The 25,278-nt window shown below is 41.5% G+C and overlaps 1 protein-coding gene across 1 annotated transcript in view; it reads left to right on the forward strand.

The window, feature by feature from the left end:
- The first annotated feature begins 1,961 nt into the window (after positions 1-1,961).
- Positions 1,962-25,278, forward strand: part of RECK (reversion inducing cysteine rich protein with kazal motifs) — a 226,512-nt gene continuing 203,195 nt past the window's right edge. Inside the window, exon 1 of the mRNA XM_068121103.2 lies at positions 1,962-2,152. Within this exon, the coding sequence (XP_067977204.2) occupies positions 2,083-2,152 (70 nt within the window). The 5' untranslated portion in view covers positions 1,962-2,082. The remainder of the gene's footprint in view (positions 2,153-25,278) is intronic.

Consider the following 25,278-nt stretch of genomic DNA (forward strand, 5'->3'; position numbering starts at 1 on the left):
CAGCTATGTTGTTACAACTGCTACGAGTGTGCTGTAACATTACCTGCAGGTGAGTATGAGTGTGATATCCATAAATACAGGGTTCTAAAGGGTTATTCTAAAGTGTTATTCTAAAGGGTTATTCTCAAGGGTTATTCTAAAGGGTTATTCTGTATGGTTATTCTAACCTCTAAAGGGTTATTCTAAAGGGTTATTCTGTATGGTTATTCTAACCTCTAAAGGGTTATTCTAAAGGGTTATTCTAAAGGGGTTTGTTCGTTTCTAGACTTTTCCTATTTCATATTAGAAATGCCAAACTTATACTTTTCCTTCAGACACGTGAATGCTGTGATTTTTTTTCTCCAAATAATGCAACGGATCATGGTCCAAATCCCCAGCTTGCTCGTGAATGCGACCCTGTTGAGTGATACCCACAAGGAACGTGATGTCCCATCGGTGTTTGTACCCACTGTACGACCTGCTCACATACCCGGTGATGTCCCATCGGTGTTTGTACCCGCTGTACGACCTGCTCACATACCCGGTGTTTGTACCCGCTGTACGACCTGCTCACATACCCCGGTGTTGTCCCATCGGTATTTGTGGCCGCTGTAGGACCTGCTCACATACCCGGTGTTGTCCCATCGGTGTTTGTACCCGCTGTACGACCTGCTCACATACCTCGGTGTTGTCCCATCGGTGTTTGTGCCCGCTGTAGGACCTGGTCAGATTCCCCGGTGTTGTCCCATCGGTGTTTGTGCCCGCTGTATAGGACCTGCTCACATACCTGGTGTTGTCCCATCGGTGTTTGTACCCGCTGTAGGACCTGGTCAGATTCCCGGTGTTGTCCCATCGGTGTTTGTTCCCGCTGTAGGACCTGGTCAGATTCCCCGGTGTTGTCCCATCGGTGTTTGTGCCCGCTGTATTGGACCTGGTCAGATTCCCCGGTGTTGTCCCATCGGTGTTTGTACCCGCTGTACGACCTGCTCACATACCCGGTGTTGTCCCATCGGTGTTTGTACCCGCTGTAGGACCTGGTCAGATTCCCCGGTGTTGTCCCATCGGTGTTTGTGCCCGCTGTATTGGACCTGCTCAGATTCCCCGGTGTTGTCCCATCGGTGTTTGTACCCGCTGTACGACCTGCTCACATACCCGGTGTTGTCCCATCGGTGTTTGTACCCGCTGTAGGACCTGGTCAGATTCCCCGGTGTTGTCCCATCGGCGTCTGTGCCCGCTGTATTGGACCTGCTCACATACCCGGTGTTGTCCCATCGGTGTTTGTACCCGCTGTATTGGACCTGCTCAGATTCCCCGTTGTTGTCCCATCGGTGTTTGTTCCCGCTGTAGGACCTGCTCAGATTCCCCGGTGTTGTCCCATCGGTGTTTGTTCCCGCTGTAGGACCTGCTCAGATTCCCCGGTGTTGTCCTATCGGTGTTTGTGCCCGCTGTAGGACCTGCTCACATATCCGGTGTTGTCCCATCGGTGTTTGTGCCCGCTGTATAGGACCTGCTCACATACCCGGTGTTGTCCCATCGGTGTTTGTACCCGCTGTAGGACCTGCTCAGATTCCCCGATGTTGTCCCATCGGTGTTTGTTCCCGCTGTAGGACCTGCTCAGATACCCCGGTACGAGCGCGAACCTAGTAGCGAAGAGGCCGCTCTCCGCGTGTTATTTACATCACGACTGCGCTCCCGCACCGAGTGCATACGGAGTGCTTCTGAGCGCAGGGAAACGGAGCGTGCCGAGCCGTGGGGGGCCCGAGAAAGGGAGACCCATTTGGATGAGACTTCTCGGTGGGGGTTGGGGGGCGGAGACCGTTATCGCGCCCCCTCCCTGAAGCATATTTAAAAGGCGCCTTGTTTATCCGGCGCGGCGCTCGGCAGCATCTCCACGGACCCCTCATTACACACGGCCCCTCGGCCTCACAACCCGAGCTTCCTCCACCCGGAGCCCTCCCCCGACTCCTCCGTCTCCACCCATATCCCCCGGCCCCCAGCCTTCCGCCGGCCGATCCGCATCCTCTCCCGAAGGGCGCGCTCGGCGCGGCCCCACAGCAGCCGGGCAGCCTGGTCTCGGAACACCATGCTGACCCGGCCGTCGACATGGCCGTGCAGCTCGCAATGATCGCCGCCAGCGTTTGCCTCCTCCTCGCCGGCCTCGCTCGCTCCCAGGGTAAGCGACACAGAAAGATGAAAGAATCCTTGGAAATGCATCCCCAGGCAGGACGACGCGATCCCAACATCTCAATTGCGCGCGGGACCGTTACGTACGTTTTACGTACCGTTGCGTGTTCGCGCGTGCCCTCGCACGTCGTGCGGCGCACGCACGTCTGCCGCTTCCAGCACGTTTCCGTTCCGTGCCTTGGTGCGTGGGTCTCTCTCGGGGATATTTGCGGGTTCGAACCCGTCCGAGCGAGGGAGACGTCGCGATGACGCAGCACGTCGTCGGTCCTCGAGCCTCGCACGCGCACGTCGTTTTGGGCTTTTTCCTGTTATTTTCTGTTCTGTTTTTCTCGTTTTGTGTTGTTTTTGTTTCCATCCACGGCGAGTCACGTGACGTATTAGCGCGTTGACCGTCGCAGGTCGTCGCTCATTGTTTTCACATTTCCATTCCCTTTCCAAGGCACACAGGAAAAGACCAACTATTGCGTCACTTCCAAACGCCCTGTTACTGTGTGTGCTCCCTCGCATTTGTAAACTTTTCACTTGCAGCTCCAAGTTTCACGATAAGATAAGGGATCTCGAACACGAGAGTCTGCAAAATGGCTCAAGGAGCGCTCCATAGCTTTGGCACGTGACCGAGGATTTCCCAAAATTCGCGCCCTTTCCCAACAAGGACGTCTGGCGGCAATTACATCTTCAAACTAGAACGCCACTCAGTAGAGCGCATACTCCCGCCGTGGGTCAAGTTGGAATAGTACGATTTCACAAAACTTTGAGGGAGTAGTTCAGTGACAACACAAGACAGACACTGCACAGATATATATTTAGAATATATAGAAGATAATGTTAAAAAATCAAGGCAATTTCACTTACATTTTCGGATTCAGCGTTCAATTCTATATGAATGAGTGTATTTTGAGGCATGTGTGACTTCAAATAAAATTGTAAGCCAGGAAAACGTTCGTTTCATTCCTTAGGGATACAACATGTAAAACTGGCCCAAACGTCAAAACAAAACTCGCTCATTTTAAGTCGTGAAAGCTAATGCGACCACTCATTCTTCTGGGAAGAATCCCGTGCACATGCTTGTCACACTTATAACTCACCTAAGTCTTTATAAGTTCATCAAATACTGACACCGCGAATGACATTCGCTGAGGTAAATGTTGATATCTCTTCTGAGGTAAAAAAAAAAAAAAAAAAAAAAAAACTTTAAAAGAATTATACGTATCAACGGATACATTTTATGAAACGGGGAAACCTAATACACCCTTTGGGGGTTTTAAAATGACAGAATATGTCTTTATTTAAAAAAAGAAAAGAAAAAAAAACCTTGACGACGACGCTGCTAAAGAAATACACCGCTCGAACGCATAATCACGAGTTTAAACTACATTTACAACAAATATGAAAACTATTTTCATATCACAATGTTAAATATAGAATATATACAAGATAATGTGAAAAAAATGAGCCCTATCTTCCAATGGTAAACAATCCTTCAAAAAATTCCTGGATCCGGAATAATATCCCGAGCTTCACCAAAAACTAATCAATTCTTCCTTATCCCAAGGGCAATCATCCCACCAACTTTCATCCAAATCCGCTCAGAACTTTTCCAGATATCTTGTTCACAAACACACGAACACACACACACACACACACACACACACTGTATACACACCCACACGGACACGATCGAATGCATTACTCCCTGGCGGGAGTAACTAGAGGGACACTCGGTAGACAGCATACCTCCGCCAGGTGAACGATTTTAACTTTTGTATCCAGAAATAGGCCGGATCTGGATTCGGACCTAAACCAAAGTCTAATCGGCTTGTTCTCGTCACCGAACCAACTCATCCGCCAAGTTTTGTCATAACTCGTCCAAAACTTTTTGAGATATGGTGATTTATTTGATCATTTTTGTCCCCATCACTCGACGGTGAAGAATCACTTGTTTAATTGTTATTTAAATTCTCGTATCGGATCCGGATCTCCACCAAAATTTTACCAATTTGTCCTCTTCACACACCCAACCAGTCCACCAAGTTTCGTCTGAATCCGTCCATAACCTTTTGACATATCCTGCTCACAGACAGACAGACAGACAGACAGCGGAGAAAACACAAGCTCTGTCCACCTTCTACGACTGAGGTAAAGATGGTCGTTACTGTGAGCGAAACATTTTACCTTGAAGTTTCCACACTGATCCTTCATCTCCCGTTGGAGGATTGGGACTGCTGTAGCGGTTCCAAACCAGGAATAAACATCGTCCGGCAAGGTGGTCATTTCGTTGGAATACTATGGTCTGGTGTCCGATTGTCTGATGGAATACTAATCCGATGGTGTGAATCAGAGGACAAGTTAAACAATGGGTTTTATCAATCATAAGCCGATACGACTGTCGACCTCCACGGGAAGCGAGGTGCAGTTGGCATTTCGCACGTGAGCCCTTCATCGGAGCCGTTCCCTTCCCTATGCTCGATCCTCATAGCCAGGTTAGCACTGATATATTTGACGTCACACATTGGAGCCACCATCTATAGGTACAGCCTTAACGTCCTCTGGAAAATGTCTTCCCCTAAGTGGATCCGACATAAATTGTAGTCTATCTTTTGGAAGAGACTTTCCTTCTGTCCGGAGCTTAATAACTATGGAATACAAATCCAGATGTCTTCTATTTATTTATTTTTTCTTTGCATTTATATTCGAGAGGCATTAAGTTTTCATCAAACCTTATTTTTATCATCATTGTTTGGAGATGTCAATGACGTAGTTCTCGTATCCATTTGCATTCTCAATGTATCTACCCTCCCTGCCTCGATTTCTACCTTTATCCCCCACTTTCCCCTGTTATGTCCCTCACTTCCTTCATCTGCCTCGAAATATCTGACCTGAGTCTGTCCATGCAGCAAATTCATCTGTTATATGATCCTTCTATTTCCTTCATATATGTATTTCCCTCAATTACACCCATCTGTTGGTTTTTTCTATCTCTATCTTTATTAAAATCTCTATATTTCACAAAACCGTATAATAGGTATCAATAAAATATCATAGCATAAGGAAATTAATACTTTTTACCACAAAATTCTTCATTATGGTTTTCTAACACAGATGCTCTTTATTTGCAGGGTGTGCAAGTTGCGTTTTCCTAATGAATGAATGAATGAATGAATGATCGTTTTAAGGCCATTTTCCCCGCTAGAGCAGGGGTTAGCCTTGCGGGCCCCATGACAATCATGGTTCCCTGTTTGAGGTAATGTTTTTATGGCCAGATGCCTTTCCTGACGCCAACCCTTGGTCACGCTCTCACGATGCGCAGGGATACGGTGTACCTATTCTGAATCCGGGTACACACCGTGATCATTCATCCCAGCAAGCTGGTACTCAATTTGCCGATCTCGGAAGGATGACAGGCTGAGTCAACCCCTCTGGCGTTAATTCAGCGATCAACCGGGATTCGAACCCAGGATCCTGGGATCCCAAGCCGGCACCCTAACCGCTAAGCCAACACCAGGCTAATAATTTCCTAATACAAACATCTTTTACCCACCATATAAAAAATGCATTGCGAAAGCATTCCAAAATGCAAAGCCCATCTCAGCATCCACTTTGTACTCAAACTAAATTTGACAAAAACAACAGCTAAAAAAGAAAAGAAAACTAGAACAATGCGACTTGCCAATATGCCTCCGCCTAGTCCCACAACGGGTAGATGCCCTCGTTCACTCTCCTAAAAATAAACAAGTTTGATTTTAATCCCTTCCGCTGTTCTCAAGTATCACATTTTTACCAGACATGACAGGTTTCACATCGATCGGTGAAGCGGTTTCAGAGAAGGGATTTTTTTTAAATATCGGCTTTCAAGCTAATATTTCTGCCATATCACATGACATAAGACCTTTAAAAAATGTACACTCTGCATATGTGTGGGTAGGGGATCATGTTTGTGAAGTTTCGTGTTGATCGAATAAGGTTAGTTTTTCTATCCAGGATGGCTGCCAAACCATGTGACCTATGACATCATCATTTTCAAACTATATGCAACAGTGCTGTTAGATGATATTTGTAAAATTTTGCATCTATAGGGTGAGCGGTTACAGAGATATAATTATTTAATATTTTCCATCAATCCAATATGGCTGCCAAACCACGTGACCTATGATGTCATAAATTGAATATTTCAATACAAATGGGTCATAGATCATGTGCATGCAATTTCAGATTTTTAGGATAAGGAATTCGATTAAAACATTTTTGGCTGATATACCACTTCACCTCTGAAGTCATCATTATCATACCTTTGTTCCCCATTGGGAGTACTTGGCAATGTGCCGAGTTTAAAATGTTTCCATTCAGCGGTTTCCGAGAAATAATTTTTTAATTATTTGCGTTTAATCCAAGATGGCTGCCATACCACGTGACCTATGACATCACAATTATCATAAAAACATTCTGCATGGGTGTCATTTCTACCCTGTAAGATTCGTCTCAATCGGACACATGGTTGCTGAGAAAAACGAGGTTGAGCCCGTGCGGACGGACGCACAATCTGAAAACATAATGCCTCCGGTAACGAAAACGTAAATTTTTCTTAATTAGTGTTTTCCATCTATTGTACAGGATGTCACATAAGTCAATAACTCCTCCCCCTCCCCCACCCCCCCTTTTCAGGCTGTAGATCGCAGAATATGTGATGAAAATGCATGATGCATGCATCAGCTAATTTTCGTTCCATGTACGTTTCTCTTCCGCTTGGGAAATCGGCTGATGCACGCATCTTCAATTGTTTTATTCCTTTTTTTTTTAAGGGCTAAATGCATAGTGTTAGCAGCGCCATCTTTATTATGATCGTTAAGCTACATTTTGACACCAGAAACATGTGTTTTCATCAAATATTCCGTGATCTACAGCTCGGCAAAAAAGGATTATCGACTTATGGGATGCCCCGTATATTGCGAACTGTGGTGTCTGTCTGTGTGTTGTTCTGTCTCCTGTTTACGGTGGCCGCTTCCTGCTTTGTGTTTGAAAAGCTCAACATACACTTTTGAAATGACGGGAGAAAAGGCATGAATAATGTTGATGCCAAAAATTTTTTGACAAGGTAAGATATTCTACACTACTTGGTATATTTTGACAAGTTGAAATAGCTATATTTTGCTCTCTTTTTAGACAAATCCAAGCTCCACCGACTGAGGTTGCACCACCATTTCATGGTAGGCGGTGTAAATATCTCGGTGCTTTGGCTCTGAGTGAAACCAAGAGTGCAACACAATTAACCTTTTTAAAGTCCATGAAATAATTTAAATTGATATATTGACTTAAACTTTTTCCATTACTGGGAATGGGTACTTTCACTTGTATTCTCATAATGCTTTGTTGAAGGTTTGATGACAAAAGCTCAAATGGTCAATAAATAAACACAGAAGCGATAAAAACCAGCCGTCTCGAGCAGCGCAGCAAGGTGATGCCGGGGTAATGAGGACTATTTATAGTTAAGTTTGACTTTGCCCTTTCACATTTTGACCCAATTATCTATTATTATTATTCTCCATATTCTCGTAAGAAAGGTTTGTTGAAAATTTGATGATAAAAGCTGAAATGGTAAAAAAGCTATATATTGGACACACACACACACACACACACACACACACACACACACACACACACACACACACACACACACATACACATACACATACACATACACATACACATACACATACACACACACATACACACACACACACACGCTTGATTCCAAAACCTCATCTCTTGCTATGTGGGGGATAGACTGATTATAAGGAGGAGGAGGAAACATATTTTCTTGATTTATGATTTTCTTGATATATATATATATTATATGTACTAGCTGAATGCACCTGGCGTTGCCCGGGTTCTTTTTGAATGAATTTAATCTTCTGTACATAAGTCTGTCGCGACCCCAGTATCAGTTAGTGCTCAACGATTCCTTGTTCTTTCTTCTGTCGGGCCCCACGAGAGAGAATTTTGAAAGCATGTGTTGCAATCAGTCAGATATTCCTATTAAGTGCATGAGTTGTACTTCAAGATAATTTTGAAAGAAGAACAAGATTTATTGCGAAATGGGCCCGGCCGAGGCGACCTCAACCGGCCTCCCCACCTAGCCTATAACCTTCCCGGGGCACGTCCCGACAATTTTTGTTTCAGAGGTTTCCTCCTATGTTTCACCGTTCAGGAGACTAGCTCGTGCAGACAAACAAACAAACAAACAAAAACATTCTTGTATATTTATATATATGATATTTCTTGATATATAAAGATATTATCTTGATATATGATTTTCTCGATATATAAAGATATCTTGATATTTGATATTTCTTGATATATAAAGATATTATCTTGATCTATGATTTTCTCGATATATAAAGATATCTTGATATATGATATTTCTTGATATATAAAGATATTATCTTGATCTATGATTTTCTCGATATATAAAGATATCTTGATATTTGATATTTCTTGATATATAAAGATATTATCTTGATATATGATTTTCTCGATATATAAAGATATCTTGATATATGATATTTCTTGATATATAAAGATATTATCTTGATATATGATTTTCTCGATATATAAAGATATCTTGATATATGATATTTCTTGATATATAAAGATATTATCTTGATCTATGATTTTCTCGATATATAAAGATATCTTGATATATGATATTTCTTGATATATAAAGATATTATCTTGATCTATGATTTTCTCGATATATAAAGATATCTTGATATATGATATTTCTTGATATATAAAGATATTATCTTGATATATGATTTTCTCGATATATAAAGATATCTTGATATATGATATTTCTTGATATATGAAGATATTATCTTGATATATGATTTTCTCGATATATAAAGATATCTTGATATATGATATTTCTTGATATATGAAGATATTATCTTGATATATGATATTTCTTGATATATAAAGATATTATCTTGATATATGATTTTCTCGATATATAAAGATATCTTGATATATGATATTTCTTGATATATAAAGATATTATCTTGATATATGATTTTCTCGATATATAAAGATATCTTGATATTTGATATTTCTTGATATATAAAGATATTATCTTGATATATGATTTTCTCGATATATAAAGATATCTTGATATATGATATTTCTTGATATATAAAGATATTATCTTGATATATGATTTTCTCGATATATAAAGATATCTTGATCTATGATATTTCTTGATATATAAAGATATTATCTTGATATATGATTTTCTCGATATATAAAGATATCTTGATATATGATATTTCTTGATATATAAAGATATTATCTTGATATATGATTTTCTCGATATATAAATTCTTGATATATTTTCTTGATATATATATTTTCTTGATATATGATTTTCTCGATATATAAAGATATCTTGATATATGATATTTCTTGATATATAAAGATATCTTGATATATGATTTTCTCGATATATAAATTCTTGATATATTTTCTTGATATTTATATATTTTCTTGATATATAAAGATATTATCTTGATACATGATTTTCTCGATATATAAAGATATCTTGATATATGATATTTCTTGATATATAAAGATATCTTGATATATGATTTTCTCGATATATAAATTCTTGATATATTTTCTTGATATATATATTTTCTTGATATATAAAGATATCTTGATATATGATATTTCTTGATATATAAAGATATCTTGATATATGATTTTCTCGATATATAAATTATTGATATATTTTATTGATATATATTTTTTCTTGATATATAAAGATATCTTGATATATGATATTTCTTGATATATAAAGATATTATCTTGATATATGATATGTTATTTCTTGATAGAAAAAGATATTAGCTTGATATATAAAGATATTATCTTGATATATGATTTTCTCGATATATAAATTCTTGATATATTTTATTGATATATATTTTTTCTTGATAGAAAAAGATATCTTGATATATGATATTTCTTGATATATAAAGATATCTTGATATATGATATTTCTTGATAGAAAAAGATATTATCTTGATATATAAAGATATTTTCTTGATATATGATCTTTTTGATATATAAAGATTAAAGATATTTTCTTGATATATGATTTTCTTGATATATAAAGATATTTTCTTGATATATGATTTGATTTTCTATATGCACATAGATATACTTATATAAACATTATATACTTTACATATATAATGTTTATACCGATATAAACTCGTACATTCTGTATATTCATTCATATTATTTTCAAAAACTTATAAACTCTTATAACAAAAACAAAAAGAACAAAAAATATATAGTCTCATACTGAAAAAGAGAATGGAAATCATTGGCGTTTCAGTGAATAATCTGAGTATCTCATTCTGAGAACCTTTTGAACAGCCCCCATATGGTAAGAGTGAGTTGCCATATGTCTTTATTTTATTTCTATCTTAAAAGCTTCATCAAGACATATTGAATATCCATCTATCTATCCGTTCTATATTTCGATCTATTTATCTATCTCTTCTCGTGGGGTGGGCTCACTGTTTGTGCTGGAAAGGACACGCCATGAGCTGTGAATGGTGATCACATGCCAAGCCAGTGAGTTTTTACAGCTGTGTTGGTCATGGGAGGCACATTCCCCGGCCTTTTCCCCCCTCGCCGATAAAAGGGGAACCTCTATCTTCCTGAGGTCAACCATGAGCCAGCAAAGAGGAGCGCCCGAAAATGAGAAAATCAGGCACATCGACTGCATCGCCTTGTAATAAACGCACCTTTGCACACAAAAAGGGGCTCGTGTTACTAAAAGTTAAAAACCCATACATTGTTATTGTTTTATTTAAATTGACACATAGCTCAATCTTTGTGGTTATAACATATTGTTCTGATAATTTAATTGTGGAATAGTATCAATCTCATTAGCATGAGCAATGCTACGTAAAGATATATCACATTCAAAAGGTTGTGTGAATGAGGTGCAATATTCTCAGACACACCAAATAAGTGTAAAAAAACGTGTAAGAAACAATACATTTATCTATTTTATTACTATTTATATATACTTATATATTAATTAAAACAATCCTTGTCTTGGACCATTGTGAGTATCTCGTTCGTATAACTTTTTGAACGTCCTACTGTTACGCGTTTCCTGTGGTCTGTGATTCCCACGAGATAGCCGGCTTGATATTCCGTCCTCAAGTCCTCAGGCATTGATCTATGCACTGTCCTTTGGATGCAATATTAAGCTGGCTGTCCTATTGACTGGCATTTGCTTGTTGGCATCCCATATATCACAATGCCTTTCACAATGAGTAGGCCATTGTGTGGTGATGCGCTGGCTAAATGTTAAAATCGTGCCCTGGTGGAGGGCTGATTCCTACCTTGTGATGAGCTAGTGACCTGTCCAAGGTAAATTCTCAGCTATGGAAATGTTCACCACCATAGTTGTGGGTGCTTTGATGCCCCCCAGATGGGTTATATTCGGAACATAACAACCCTTTTGACAATCCACCGTTTTGTTTTTTTGGTTTTTTTTGTATACAAGATCGAGGCTCGTGAAAGAGCTAACATTAATCACACAAAAAGTCAAACCGACACATAAAACATATAATAAGGGGAGCGGTAGACAAGATGGGGAGAGAGGGGGAAGGACACAAACACAACATTTGAGAGCAGGGACATCGGGAGAAATGTGGGAGGGGGAGGGCTTGGGGGGAGATGGGAGAGGTATAAAACATATGAACACTGCAAGGACTTCCAGGAAAGAAGTTGGAATTTCAAAAAAAAAGTGTATCTGGGGTGAATTAGCGGGGGTAGAAAAGATCAAGGTTTTGGATGGGGGAAGATAAGAGATGGTGGTGAACAGCTGTTTTAAAGACCTGGAGGGAGGAGTGGGATTGAAGGGAGTGAGGGAGTTTGTTCCAGAGGCAGGAGTAAAGAGGAATGAAGGAGTGAATGTGAGCAGAGAGCCGAGATTTTGGCAGTTTAACCATAAGAGGGTTGCAGGCAGATCTTGTGCGACCTGTAGGAATATTTGGAGGACAGAGCACAGAGAGAGCTGGGGGGGTGGGGGGGGCAAGGCCGGAGAGGAGTCGGTAGAAGACAGAAAGACCACCAACCTGCCTGCGGTGAGTGAGTGAAAGGCCCTCGGAGTTAGCTTCATCGCAGGAGATTCCAATGATTTTGAAGTTGAGGTTGTTGAGGACCTTTTGTTGTGAATAACACCGTCGGTCCATGTGCAAATGTAATAACCCCCAGCACAAGGTGTTGTAATTATATTCAGGCTTCCTATATGGGCAGCACTTTCACCACAACCACCTTCACCCCCTTTCGAGCCAATGTACCGTTAATGGTCACAATTAAGTTCTTTCCCGCTACAGTTGGAGATTAACTCCAAGGAACATGACGATGCCAGATGGAATTTCTAGAGAGATCACCTTGTTTGATGGAGGGTTGTCAAGCCAGGATGATATGAATGATCATCGTTGTTCCGCAACCATCTGCTGCAATAAAGATGTTGTGGTCGTGGATTGGCAGATTTCCAACTGCACAGGGCAATCCTTAATTAAATTGGCCTAGGCGGATTATTTTGTCTGCCCTGGCATGCGATGACTTGGCGTGGTGTGAGCTTATTCCTGAAATTATTAAAACCCTAAATCTACGGCGTTTAAGAGGGATTTCGGAGGATTGTGTCGAGGAAACAGGAAGCGATGTCGGTTAATAAAATAATCGCTTTCCATCCGTGCCAGACTCAAATGCTCGGAAAGAATCGCTGCCCTGGTTTCCGTTGGCGCCAGGTTAATGTTCCTTGCAATTAGAAGGCCCGACACTAGAATCGTGTCAACAACGGGCAATTTGAGGACTGGGAATGACTCAGGGAAACTCAAAGAGGTTGTTATCAGAAGCGGAATGTCACTTCAGCCTAAAGTGTGCCTGGTGACGTTTATTGATGGATTTTTGTGATAACCTTCATGTTTTGCTTACCGAGGTTTAAAATCTCTTTCTTGGAGTCGCGGTCTATTATTTGTGGATTCCAAAAATGCCTTTCTTTATTTCCAATTCCAATGGGAATTTCCAATATTTGGAAATTATTTATTTCCAATATTTCCAATTCCTTTATTTCCAATATTTCCAATTCCAATTTCCAATTCCCATTCCTTTATTTCCAATTTATTTCCAATTCCAATCTCATTAAGCAGTCCTCCGCAGTTAGTGGTAGGCCTGTTAAGATTGCCCTCATGTTATGGTTGTACGTCAACATTTCGTCAACACTTCCTCGAAAGGCAAATGGATTCCAATAGAGTTTTATGTTCAATTTTACTTAAGCATAAAATGATAGGACTTTTGACCTTCCTTCTCCCCCTCATCCTCACGCGTCACATGCATGTGATTCACCTTCGCTCCCATTTCCTCATTCAAATAGGAATACCTCCTTTTTTCCTTTCCTCCCTTCCTCCTTCCACACCATCCCATTCTCTCATCTCTCACCCCTTCTCTGAAACTTTAATTTGACCATGCTTGTCTGACCAGTCCAAAAAAAATATTCTCAAGGACCTACTCGCACTTATGTAAGAAGCTTCAAAAAGCATTCCCTCCATGATAGATTGAAATGGTAGGCCATCGTTTTGCTATCAAAAGCTTATTTTCTCATGGAAGTCGGCCTTGTGTTTCTTGTTCGACATATGCTGTCAGGGCCAATCAGAGGTTGGGCCAGGATGGCCATTTGGCTTGGCCCTTAAATTTTGATTGCTTGTTCATTTTTTTGACATTTGTTACACTAGGGCATGCCCGTACTATATATATGCCCGTACTATATATCTATCTAAAATTATATCCCCCCCCTCTATTTACATGAAATGGTTTGGTCCATTCGCAACGCCAAAGCGAACGGCGAACGGCTTGCGAGTACAGTGACAATCCCCCCCCTCTATTTACATGAATGGTTTGGTCCATTCGCAACGACCACAGAACCCCCCCCTCTATTTACATGAAATGGTTCGGTCCAAAGCGAACGGCTTCCGGAGTTTGGTAAAGAAATCGCCATCGCGTACACAAACGCGCAGGAAAGCGAATGAATCGCAAATTCGTTTTTATTAGTTTTAAAACATCGTTTAACGCCAACATAGCGCCAACATAGTTTGCAAACGTGAAATAAATGAATACGCTCTCAAATGTGCCATCCGAGGCAGAGTGTGTCCGCCACGTTCGGCACACGCGCTAGTTCGCTGCTCTCTGATTGGTTGAATCGTTTTTTGGACATCGCTCGGTAAGTAATTGTCCGATTAATATGAAACCTTGAAAAGGCACATCCTCGGGTCCCCAGCAATATACCTGGCAAGTTTCAAGTATATCGGACCCGTGGTTGTCGAGAAACAGCGGTCACAGACAAACAAACACACAGACAGACACACACACACACACACACACAGAGATTACTGGAATTATAGATAGATAATGTCGCTTGTTCTTATGTTCCTCTCTTCTGGACCAAAATGTGACACATACTCTCAGCTTATAGATGCAAATTTTAGCAGGAAAGAACATTTGTTAAATAAAAGTAAAAATTGTCAAATTATATTTCACTCTTTTTTTGAGCTAATTATGGTCATTATTACTTTTGAGCTCACCTGCAACGAAGTCGTCTGTCCGTCAGTCCGTAAACACTGGAAACTTCTTCTCCAAAACCGCTGATGGGATTGCGACCAAATTTGGCACAAATTATATTTGTTGTATTGTGACTAAAGTTTGTTCACGGCATTAAAAAAAATCGGGGTCTAAGGGGTCTCCAAGGTCAAAGTGGATCCAGGTTTGACCCCCCAAATAGATATTTGCTTTTTCCTCTGAAACTACACATATGATTTCGATGAAACTTTATCACAACCTTCATCACCCGTGATGTACCAATGTTTGTTCAAGGCATTAGAAAAATTGCGGTCTGAGGAGGTACATGGGGTGGGATTGGGGAGGTGGAGGGGGGGGGGGTTTGGGGGAGAGGGTTGCCCCCCCCCCAAAATAGGTATTTTTTGTTTGTTTGTTTAAAGTCTTATGATTATGTTAGTATGATTCTACATGCTGCCCTGTCTTATAGTAACCATTGAAATTGGCATTCAAAATACCTTTAGTCAGTGCAGTATACTGTTTATTCTACAAGGTGAGTGCCAGGGGTAGTGCCCCTATGTTTAGGTCATCTCATCTCGATTCTTGAAGTGATGAACTTATAAAATGGATCATGATGTCTGGATGTCTGTCTGTCCGTCCATCCGTCCATTGGTCAGTCCGTCGATCCGTTAACTTTTTACTATTTTTGCTCCTCCTCCCTTATCACCTGGCTGATTGTTCTGAAACTTGACACATTAATACAAGACAGTAGCCCACACAATTGCTCAGGCTTAAATTTTTTGATTTTGAATCATGGGGGCTCCCGTATTGGGGGGGGGGGGTGGGGCAGGGGAGGGGGAAGGGAGGTTGCCCCCCAAAGTTATGATCCCCCGATCATAGTAGTCCCCTGATCCCCAAAGGATCCTTACTCGTCCTTTATTTACCAACCAAGTACTCTCAATCCCGATACAGCCATTCAACTCGACTCAGATAAGGGGTCTCCCAGTGGATCAGGGGACTACCACGGGCAGGGCTTGGTGGGGGAGATGGGGGGGATGGGGAGGGTGTGGAAGTTCCCCCAAATCAACAGATGTCTGAAATATAACCTCAATCGAGATGATCGTCAGACTACTCGGAGCTATTTATCAATGATGGCCATCGGCCTCCAAAGCTGTGGAAGTGGCCCGGGCCTCTCTGAAGGTCTGAGATGGCCTGTATGCAACACGTTTGCGGGATAGTTACTTAACCTATCTCCTGATTATAGGGCAGTGTAGTGATCCCTGATGGCACACTTGCCTTTGAGCTGTCTGGTCTGGTTTCGATTCCCAACTCGACTATGAACTGTTGCATTGGTGCTTTGCTGACAGGATCTTGCACCAGAAAGTGTGCTATCCCTCGGATGGACGTTAAGCCTGGTATCCTGTCTGCTAGCATTAGTCGTGGATGTTGTGTGTCCCATGGTGTCTTTTGCGGAGTAAATGAGTTATTGCCGGCACCCTGAACAATATTTTAGGTTATTTATCCGTCATGGTGTCATAGAGTGGGTCCTGGTGTCTGTCTGTCTGTCCGTACGTACATCCATCAACATTTGACTAAAACATCTCTTCACAAATTACCAGACCGATATAGACCAAATTTGGTACCATGCATCAGGGCAGCACAGTCTCATGGGGTTGTGCTCCCCATCCGGATGTGCCCCCTTTAAAGAGAGTATAATGGTGTTTTGCCCCAAATATTGGTATTTCATTCAAAAGCTTCATCTCAGAAAACCGCCAGACAGATCCAGACCAAACTCGCCACGAGGCATCGAGCCATGCCTTTACCTGAAGTTGTGCTCTTCATTGTCGTATCTTCCCCAGAAATGGGGGCATGGACCCCTCCCCAAATGCCTCATTTTCACTAACCTTCGAATCCCTACTTGGGATCTTCTTTTCCACAACTACCTGAGTGATACGGCCATCTTGGTACAATGCATCAGAAGAGTATGGTCTCATGTGGATTGTGCTCCCCATCCGGATCCGCCATTTGATGGAGTTAAAAGGGGGTTTTGCCACAAATTTCATTCAATTTCATGTATTTCATTCAAAAATCTTCTTTGGAACCAACAACCATATCCAGACCAAACTAGCCATGCGGCATCACGACTATGCCCTCACCGTAAGTTGTGCTCCCCATTGCCGTATCTCCCCTGGAAATGGGGTTACGGGCTGCCTTCCATAATCTCTCATATTCACTAAAACACATTTCCCTCACAAACTACATGACCAATATGGACCAAATTTGGTACGATACATCAGAACATTAAGGTTTCATGGTGTTGTGCTCCCCATCCGGATCCGCCCCTATAAGAGGCTGAAAAGGGGGGTTTCGCCTCAAATTCAGGTAATTATATAAAAATCTTCTCAGAAACCTTGGCCAAATAACCGTCAGTCCCCCACAGGGATATTTTTCCTATTTCCTGCTCAAACCTACAGGGGGCACTGCATCAGCTTTATAGCAGTGCACTCAGCAATGATGCAGCCACGTGCCACAAACGAGAGAGGACAATTTATGAGGAATTATTGAAGGAGACATGTATCATTTTTCTTGTAAGCCGGTAACAAGAGGAATACATCAGGGTAAATATGATGGCTGTGCTGTGAGGATTGAAGTATTCGTCATTCATTTTGCATGTACCTGCTTTTCGCTCAAAGCTGCTATTAGACAGTTATTCATGTGGACAAATATAGAAGTGATTTTTGTTGGTTCTTGAAATTAGAGTTAGACAACAGGCTGTACCCTTCCTGTTCTCTACTTGTAACTCTACTTTAAAGGAATATGCCATAATTTTTAGTTTTTTGAAAGGCCTTTGTTTCTCTACTTATCGATTAATGGAGGCCCCACTTAGTTCTTGCCACATATGGTACAATGTTATTTCCATTCCTTTCACCGTATAGCAAAAACATGATCGACAGGAAAGCAATTTTGTTTGATTCAGAAATGTTTTGGCGAATAATCCATCACCCAATTTGGGCCGAAAATTGCTTTTATTAATTTAATCAACACTTGAATTGCTTCTTTTGATTCTTGACAAAACGAACATCCCTTGAATATTAAGTTGTTTATTTTGCTTCCAATTCCTGTTTAATTAACCCTCCAGAATTTGTAAATCCAATGCTCCAATGTTTCACTCTTTTTCACCTGCTTTCGGTTGACCATATAATCAAGAATAACTTTAATATACTCTTGGCTGAAATGGCCAAAATGTACGCTGTCAATGTGTAAATAGTGGGAAAAGGCGTCCAGCAGGATGGTGCAAAGGTAGCGGACTTAACCTCGAGTTGTTTAGTCTGGGTTTGAACCTCGAGGTGTTTAGTCTGGGTTTGATTCTCGAGCCGACTATGAAGTCTAGGACTGGTGCTCCGCAGACAGGGTGTTGTATCACAAAGTGTCATTCCTCAGACAGACGTTTACCTGCGTCTCCCGTCCACTAGCATCTATCAATGGATGCTGAAGATCCCCAGGTGTCTTTGGTGAAGAGTTGACGAGTTATAGCCAGCACTCTGCACTCATTGAAAATTCTTGCCCAAATCACCTTCGTTCAAATGTCAGGCCTCGCCAACTGGTTCGTGAAAGACTCGGGTTAAAAAGCGTTCTCTGGCCGGCCCTCAAGAAGGTGGCAGAACTTGGGACTGTAGATACAGATAATTTTATTGCCATATGTAGCACACGTGAATATCACAGAATGACATTGGAATTCTTCGAATACGAGTGCTCTCAAATAAAAGTATAATTTGATAATTTGACAAAAAAAGAAAAGCAGACGTATAAAAATCAAGATTCATGGTTTAAAAGTCGGACCACACCAGGATAAAATCTATTCCTGAAATGGTTGTTGGATGTTTTAAAACTGCGGTACCAACAACCAAAACGTATCAGTTCGAACATGTTAAACGCGGGATAACTGGAATCTTTAACAATATTTGAGGCTTTCGCAAAACATCTGGATGTGTAGATAACTTTGAGAGCACGTAGGTCAACACCGATGAACCTCCGCGCAGCACGATCAACTCTTTCCAACAACTTGAGGTCGTGTGCAGCGATCTTGTCGAACCAAACAATAATCGAGCCCGTTAAAATACCTTCAAGAACAATGTAGCAAAAGTTCACTGAAACAGACCAAATTTTTTCAGCAGTCTAAGGAAGTACGCATTGACACTGCTGGGCCTTTTTAGCGACACTTCCAGTATTCAGAGTCCATGACATACCAGATGAAATGTGGATGCCCAGGAATTTGAAAGGTCTCAGAGTCTCAACATCTAGACCAGGGGCATGTGTAACACAAGACTTCCTAAAATCCACGATAACTTCCTTAGTTTTACGAACATTCAGTTGGAGATTATTAACTGAACACCACTCTGTCAGGTTCTGAACCTCATCTCTGTACCGTCGATTCATCGTCATTCATGATAAGGCCAATTAAGGTCGTGTCTTCCCCAAATTTTACCAGGAAGTTTTCTCGACTGGCAACACAATCGTAAGTAAAAAGTGAGTACAGCAGGTGAGCCCCTGTGTTCAAAACAAGCGATGAGGACGTACGGCTGCCAATTTTCACCACCTGTGGCCTGTCTCTTAAAGAGTCTAAAATCAGGTTACAAATAAAATGACATCGTCAAATATCTTGACGTTTCACAATTAATTGAGAGGGGAAAAAAGCAGAACTGTAGTTGACAAAAAGCATCCTAACATAGGTATTACACTTACACAGGTGTCGTAAAAAGGTGTGAGACAGCGTCATCAACAGAACGGTTTGCCCGATAGACAAACTGAAGCGGGTCTGGAGTTACGGGAATGGCAGACTTGATGTGACGCAATATGAAACGTTCAAAACATTTCATTATGACCGATTTTAGCGCTACTGGCCAATAAAATCGTTTAGGCACGTAGCCGGAGACTTTTTTGGTACCGGTACGATGACAGATTTTTAAAAACATAATGGAATGATACACATTTTTGGTGACAGATTTAAAATGTCAGTGAAAACTACAAATAGCTGATCTGCACAATATCTAAAAACATGAGATGTAATTCCTAAAGACATGTATGAGAGGTTGTGGATATACCACAACACGGAATTCAATTACACGGAATTCAATTGCAACAATAGAAAGGTTTATTAAAATAAAGGCCAGGAAACAAAGAAATACACAGCAAACTAAAATTCCTAAATGGAGTGCTCCCTAACAGACTCGTATACAACACAAGGGGATGATAAAATAAACGAAAGTAAAATTGTAGTGTACTCAGCTTTGAGCAGCTCTTGAACCTCGTCGGAGATCGTTAGGGCCCCGCCTCTGGAACAAGCTCCCTCACTCTATTCAATCCCACTCCTCCCTCCATGTCTTTAAAACAGCTGTTCACCACCATCTCTTGTCTTCCCCCATCCAAAACCTTGATCTTTTCTACCCCCGTTAATTCACCGCAGATCCACTGTTGTAAAAATCAAAGGTCTTCAACATTGTCCCAATAGTAGGTTTAATTCAGTTTCGATCTCTGGCAACACCTATAAGAAATCAACAAGCTTTGTATCAGTATTCTGTAATCATAGAAGTAACAATGAATTCGCAATTAGTGCAAGCAAGCCTGGAACATCTAGAAATACGCACCATTCGAGTATACACTACCACACAGAATAAATGTCACAGGAATGTGTCGGAGCGATGTCCGTCCGAGTTCTGATGGGAGCCTCTCAGTGGTCGGAGGCAGCATAACACCTGGGTTCAACTTAGACACAATTTCATTGCATCCACTATTTTGAAATTCCGACTTCTTTCCTGGAAGTCCCAGCAGTGTCCATGTGTTTTATACCTCTCCCACCCTCCACCCCCTTCCTGTGCCTCCTCCCCCCAAGCCCTCTCCCTCCCACAGATCTCCCGATGTCCTTGCTCTCAAATGTTGTACTTGTGTGCTTCCCTTTCTCTCCCCATCTTGTCTCCCGCTCCCTTTGTCTTTTGTTTTATGTGTCAGTTGTCTTTTTGTGATTAATGTTAGCTCTTACACGAGCCTCAATCTTGTATACAAAGAAAAAAAAAAAAACCAAAAAAAAAAAAACCCCTTTTGTTCCACCATGGAGGTTTGATCCATCGTGGAGGTTTGATCCATCATGGAGGTTTGATCCATCATGGAGGTTTGATCTATCATGGAGGTTTGATCCATCATGGAGGATTGATCTATCATGGAGGTTTGATCCATCATGGAGGTTTGATCCATCATGGAGGTTTGATCCACCATGGAGGTTTGATCCATCATGGAGGTTTGATCCACCATGGAGGTTTGATCCATCATGGAGGTTTGATCTATCATGGAGGTTTGATCCATCATGGAGGTTTGATCCATCATGGAGGTTTGATCCATCATGGAGGTTTGATCCACCATGGAGGTTTGATACATCATGGAGGTTTGATCTATCATGGAGGTTTGATCCACCATGGAGATTTGATCCATCATGGAGGTTTGATCCATCATGGAGGTTTGATCCATCATGGAGGTTTGATCCATCATGGAGGTTTGATCCATCATGGAGGTTTGATCCATCATGGAGGTTTGATCCACCATGGAGGTTTGATCCATCATGGAGGTTTGATCCACCATGGAGGTTTGATCCATCATGGAGGTTTGATCTATCATGGAGGTTTGATCCATCATGGAGGTTTGATCCATCATGGAGGTTTGATCCATCATGGAGGTTTGATCCATCATGGGGGCTTGATCCACCATGGAGGTTTGATCCATCATGGAGGTTTGATCCATCATGGAGGTTTAATCCACCATGGAGGTTTGATCCATCATGGAGGTTTGATCCACCATGGAGGTTTTTTCCCATCATGGAGGTTTGATCCATCATGGAGGTTTGATCCATCATGGAGGTTTGATCCACCATGGAGGTTTGATCCACCATGGAGGTTTGATCCATCATGGAGGTTTGATCCACCATGGAGGTTTTTTCCCATCATGGAGGTTTGATCCATCATGGAGGTTTGATCCATCATGGAGGTTTGATCCATCATGGAGGTTTGATCCATCATGGGGGTTTGATCCATCATGGAGGTTTGATCCACCATGGAGGTTTTTTCCCATCATGGAGGTTTGATCCATCATGGAGGTTTGATCCATCATAGAGGTTTGATCCATCATGGAGGTTTGATCCATCATGGAGGTTTGATCCATCATGGGGATTTGATCCATCATGGAGGTTTGATCCACCATGGGGGTTTGATCCATCATGGAGGTTTGATCCATCATGGAGGTTTGATCCATCATGGAGGTTTGATCCATCATGGAGGTTTGATCCATCATGGAGGTTTGATCCACCATGGGGGTTTGAGCCATCATGGAGGTTTGATCCATCATGGAGGTTTGATCCATCATGGAGGTTTGATCCATCATGGAGGTTTGATCCATCATGGAGGTTTGAGCCACCATGGAGGTTTGATCCACCATGGAGGTTTGATCCACCATGGAGGTTTGATCCATCATGGAGGTTTGATCCATCATGGAGGTTTGATGCATCATGGAGGTTTGATCCATCATGGAGGTTTGATCCATCATGGAGGTTTGATCCATCATGGGGGTTTGATCCACCATGGAGGTTTGATCCATCATGGAGGTTTGATCCATCATGGAGGTTTAATCCACCATGGAGGTTTGATCCATCATGGAGGTTTGATCCACCATGGAGGTTTTTTCCCATCATGGAGGTTTGATCCATCATGGAGGTTTGATCCATCATGGAGGTTTGATCCACCATGGAGGTTTGATCCACCATGGAGGTTTGATCCATCATGGAGGTTTGATCCACCATGGAGGTTTTTTCCCATCATGGAGGTTTGATCCATCATGGAGGTTTGATCCATCATGGAGGTTTGATCCATCATGGAGGTTTGATCCATCATGGGGGTTTGATCCATCATGGAGGTTTGATCCACCATGGAGGTTTTTTCCCATCATGGAGGTTTGATCCATCATGGAGGTTTGATCCATCATGGAGGTTTGATCCATCATGGAGGTTTGATCCATCATGGAGGTTTGATCCATCATGGGGGTTTGATCCATCATGGAGGTTTGATCCACCATGGGGGTTTGATCCATCATGGAGGTTTGATCCACCATGGGGGTTTGATCCATCATGGAGGTTTGATCCATCATGGAGGTTTGATCCATCATGGAGGTTTGATCCATCATGGAGGTTTGATCCATCATGGAGGTTTGATCCATCATGGAGGTTTGATTGCATGAAAGGATTTTGAGAGTTTCACCAGAGGTTTCAGCAGAATAAATGCATGTGCCTTGGAGAAGCCTTGGGGGGGAATTTGGGGTTGGGAGGGGAGGACACATAAATGACTGATAGTGCAAGACCAGAAAAGAGGCGGGAGGCAACAGATAGACCACCAATCTGTCTGCGATGCGGAAGTAACTTGCTCAGAGACGTAGCTTTTTTGTTGGAGATTACAATGGTTTTGAAGGCCTTTGACGACAGAGCATCAACACATGGAAGGTGTGAGGCAGGGGTGCCAGCCCAAAGAGGAGAGCAGTATTTCATCGAGTTGTGGATGCCTTGTAGGTTGTGGATGCCTTGTAGGTTGTGGATGCCTTGTAGGTTGTGGATGCCTTGTAGGTTGTGGATGCCTTGTAGGTTGTGGATGCCTTGTAGGTTGTGGATGCCTTGTAGGTTGTTCAAAGTTCGGATTCTCATCTGCACAACACCTATTCTGAGTGATAGATTCAGATCCAGTTCACAACATACTACACAATGCAAGCTTTATTAAGTTGCAGCAGTCATGACCTTTCCAAATATTATAGGTTTGAGCAGTCGCTCAATCTACTACTACTACTACTACTACTACTACTACTACTACTACTACTACTACTACTACTACTACTACTACTACTACTACTACCACCACTACTACTACTACCACTACTACTACTACTACTACCACTACTACTACTACCACTGCCCCCAATTATTCCTACTTTCTTGTGGGGTCAGCCCAGCAATGTTTTTGGTCTAAGCCTTTCACGAATCAGCGAGCTTGGCCTGACATTTGACTGAAGTTGACTTGAAGAGGTATTTGTAATATTTGTTCAGGGTGCCAGCGATAACACGCCTACGCTTTGCGAAATCTTTTTCTCAATTATTTATATGAATACTTTCAATATTTTTGACTTTTCCAGTCGGCGTTTTTGTGTTTATAGTCCGCCCCCTACCTCCTTCCATTCATGGTTTCCTCCAGCTTCAAGTCAGGGGTTTGTGTCATGTGCTTCATATTTAACGACTTTATCTTGCTCGTTATATCTGAAGACAGAAACAACATATGTTAATTGTGTGACCATGCATTTTGTCTTTAAGCAAAAGTCCATATGTTTTTATTTTTACTTGTCTGACTGTGATTTTTTTTGCCCCGAGGGCCAGCATTTGGGGTTTGTTGTATGGCAGTGCAATTTTGTTGGTATAACTAAAGTTCATACAGTGTTACAAGTTAGACAAGCTTTATATTGACCATGTTCTTTAATCTTAATGGCGACATGCTTAGATTGGTCCTAAAGTTTGGATTTTCTTTCTTATCTTTTTGTGGTAGATACTTGGCATTAGACTTGTCTTACTTTGCAAATACTTTGCATTAGACTTGTTGTTTCGATGTAGTTCAACTACCATCTGAAAGCAGGATTTTTAAGCCATGCAAAAGAATAAAATATTTTGATATCTAAAGGAAAAATGCTCAAAACATTCTCTGAATGAGATATTCCTTGATACACTATTCCATTTTCTTTCACTTTAATCATCTCAAATCCCAAGACACTTATTTCATTTTATTTTTTTTGCAATCAAGCCATCATCATAATTATCATGTACCTCGAAACATAGCCTCGGTTCTGCCGAGCTAGACGGATCATGACTCTGATGGAGGAAGTCAGGTCAGTAATTTGGAATTTGGCCAGGGTGCCGACGATCCAGCGATAGCTCGCCTACTCTTCAAGAAGGACACATGGGCATGTTGACATCCACCAACTGATGCTGGCAGACCCAGGCTAGATAGTCCAGAGGGTTGTGTGCATACCTCTAGAGTCTAGGCCATTCTGCCATCTCTTATCACCAGTTGGTGGATGTTAAAGATCCCATGGTGTAATTTGTGGAGAGTAGTCGACCTATGGCCGACACCATGAACAAGTTCCAAAGTGCATCAGTGGCACAGCTGCACCTCTTCATGAAATTATACTAACCTGCAGCAACGCGCTGCACACGGACAATAACGATTAATTGTATATGTACAGTCACGTGGAAAAGTAAGTACACTCCATGTAAAGTTTTGACTTTTTCAACATATTTCAACATACAGCTATTTGATCTTCATTTCAACAATATTGATAGATAAAGGTGAGATATAATATAACAAATATCATGAAACATTTACATTTTGTAGTCCATTGTATAATTTAAATAAACAT

Source organism: Myxine glutinosa, chromosome 6, assembly GCF_964187855.1.
Source record: "Myxine glutinosa chromosome 6, kmMyxGlut1.1, whole genome shotgun sequence".
In the NCBI taxonomy this organism is placed as follows: Eukaryota; Metazoa; Chordata; class Myxini; order Myxiniformes; family Myxinidae; genus Myxine; species Myxine glutinosa.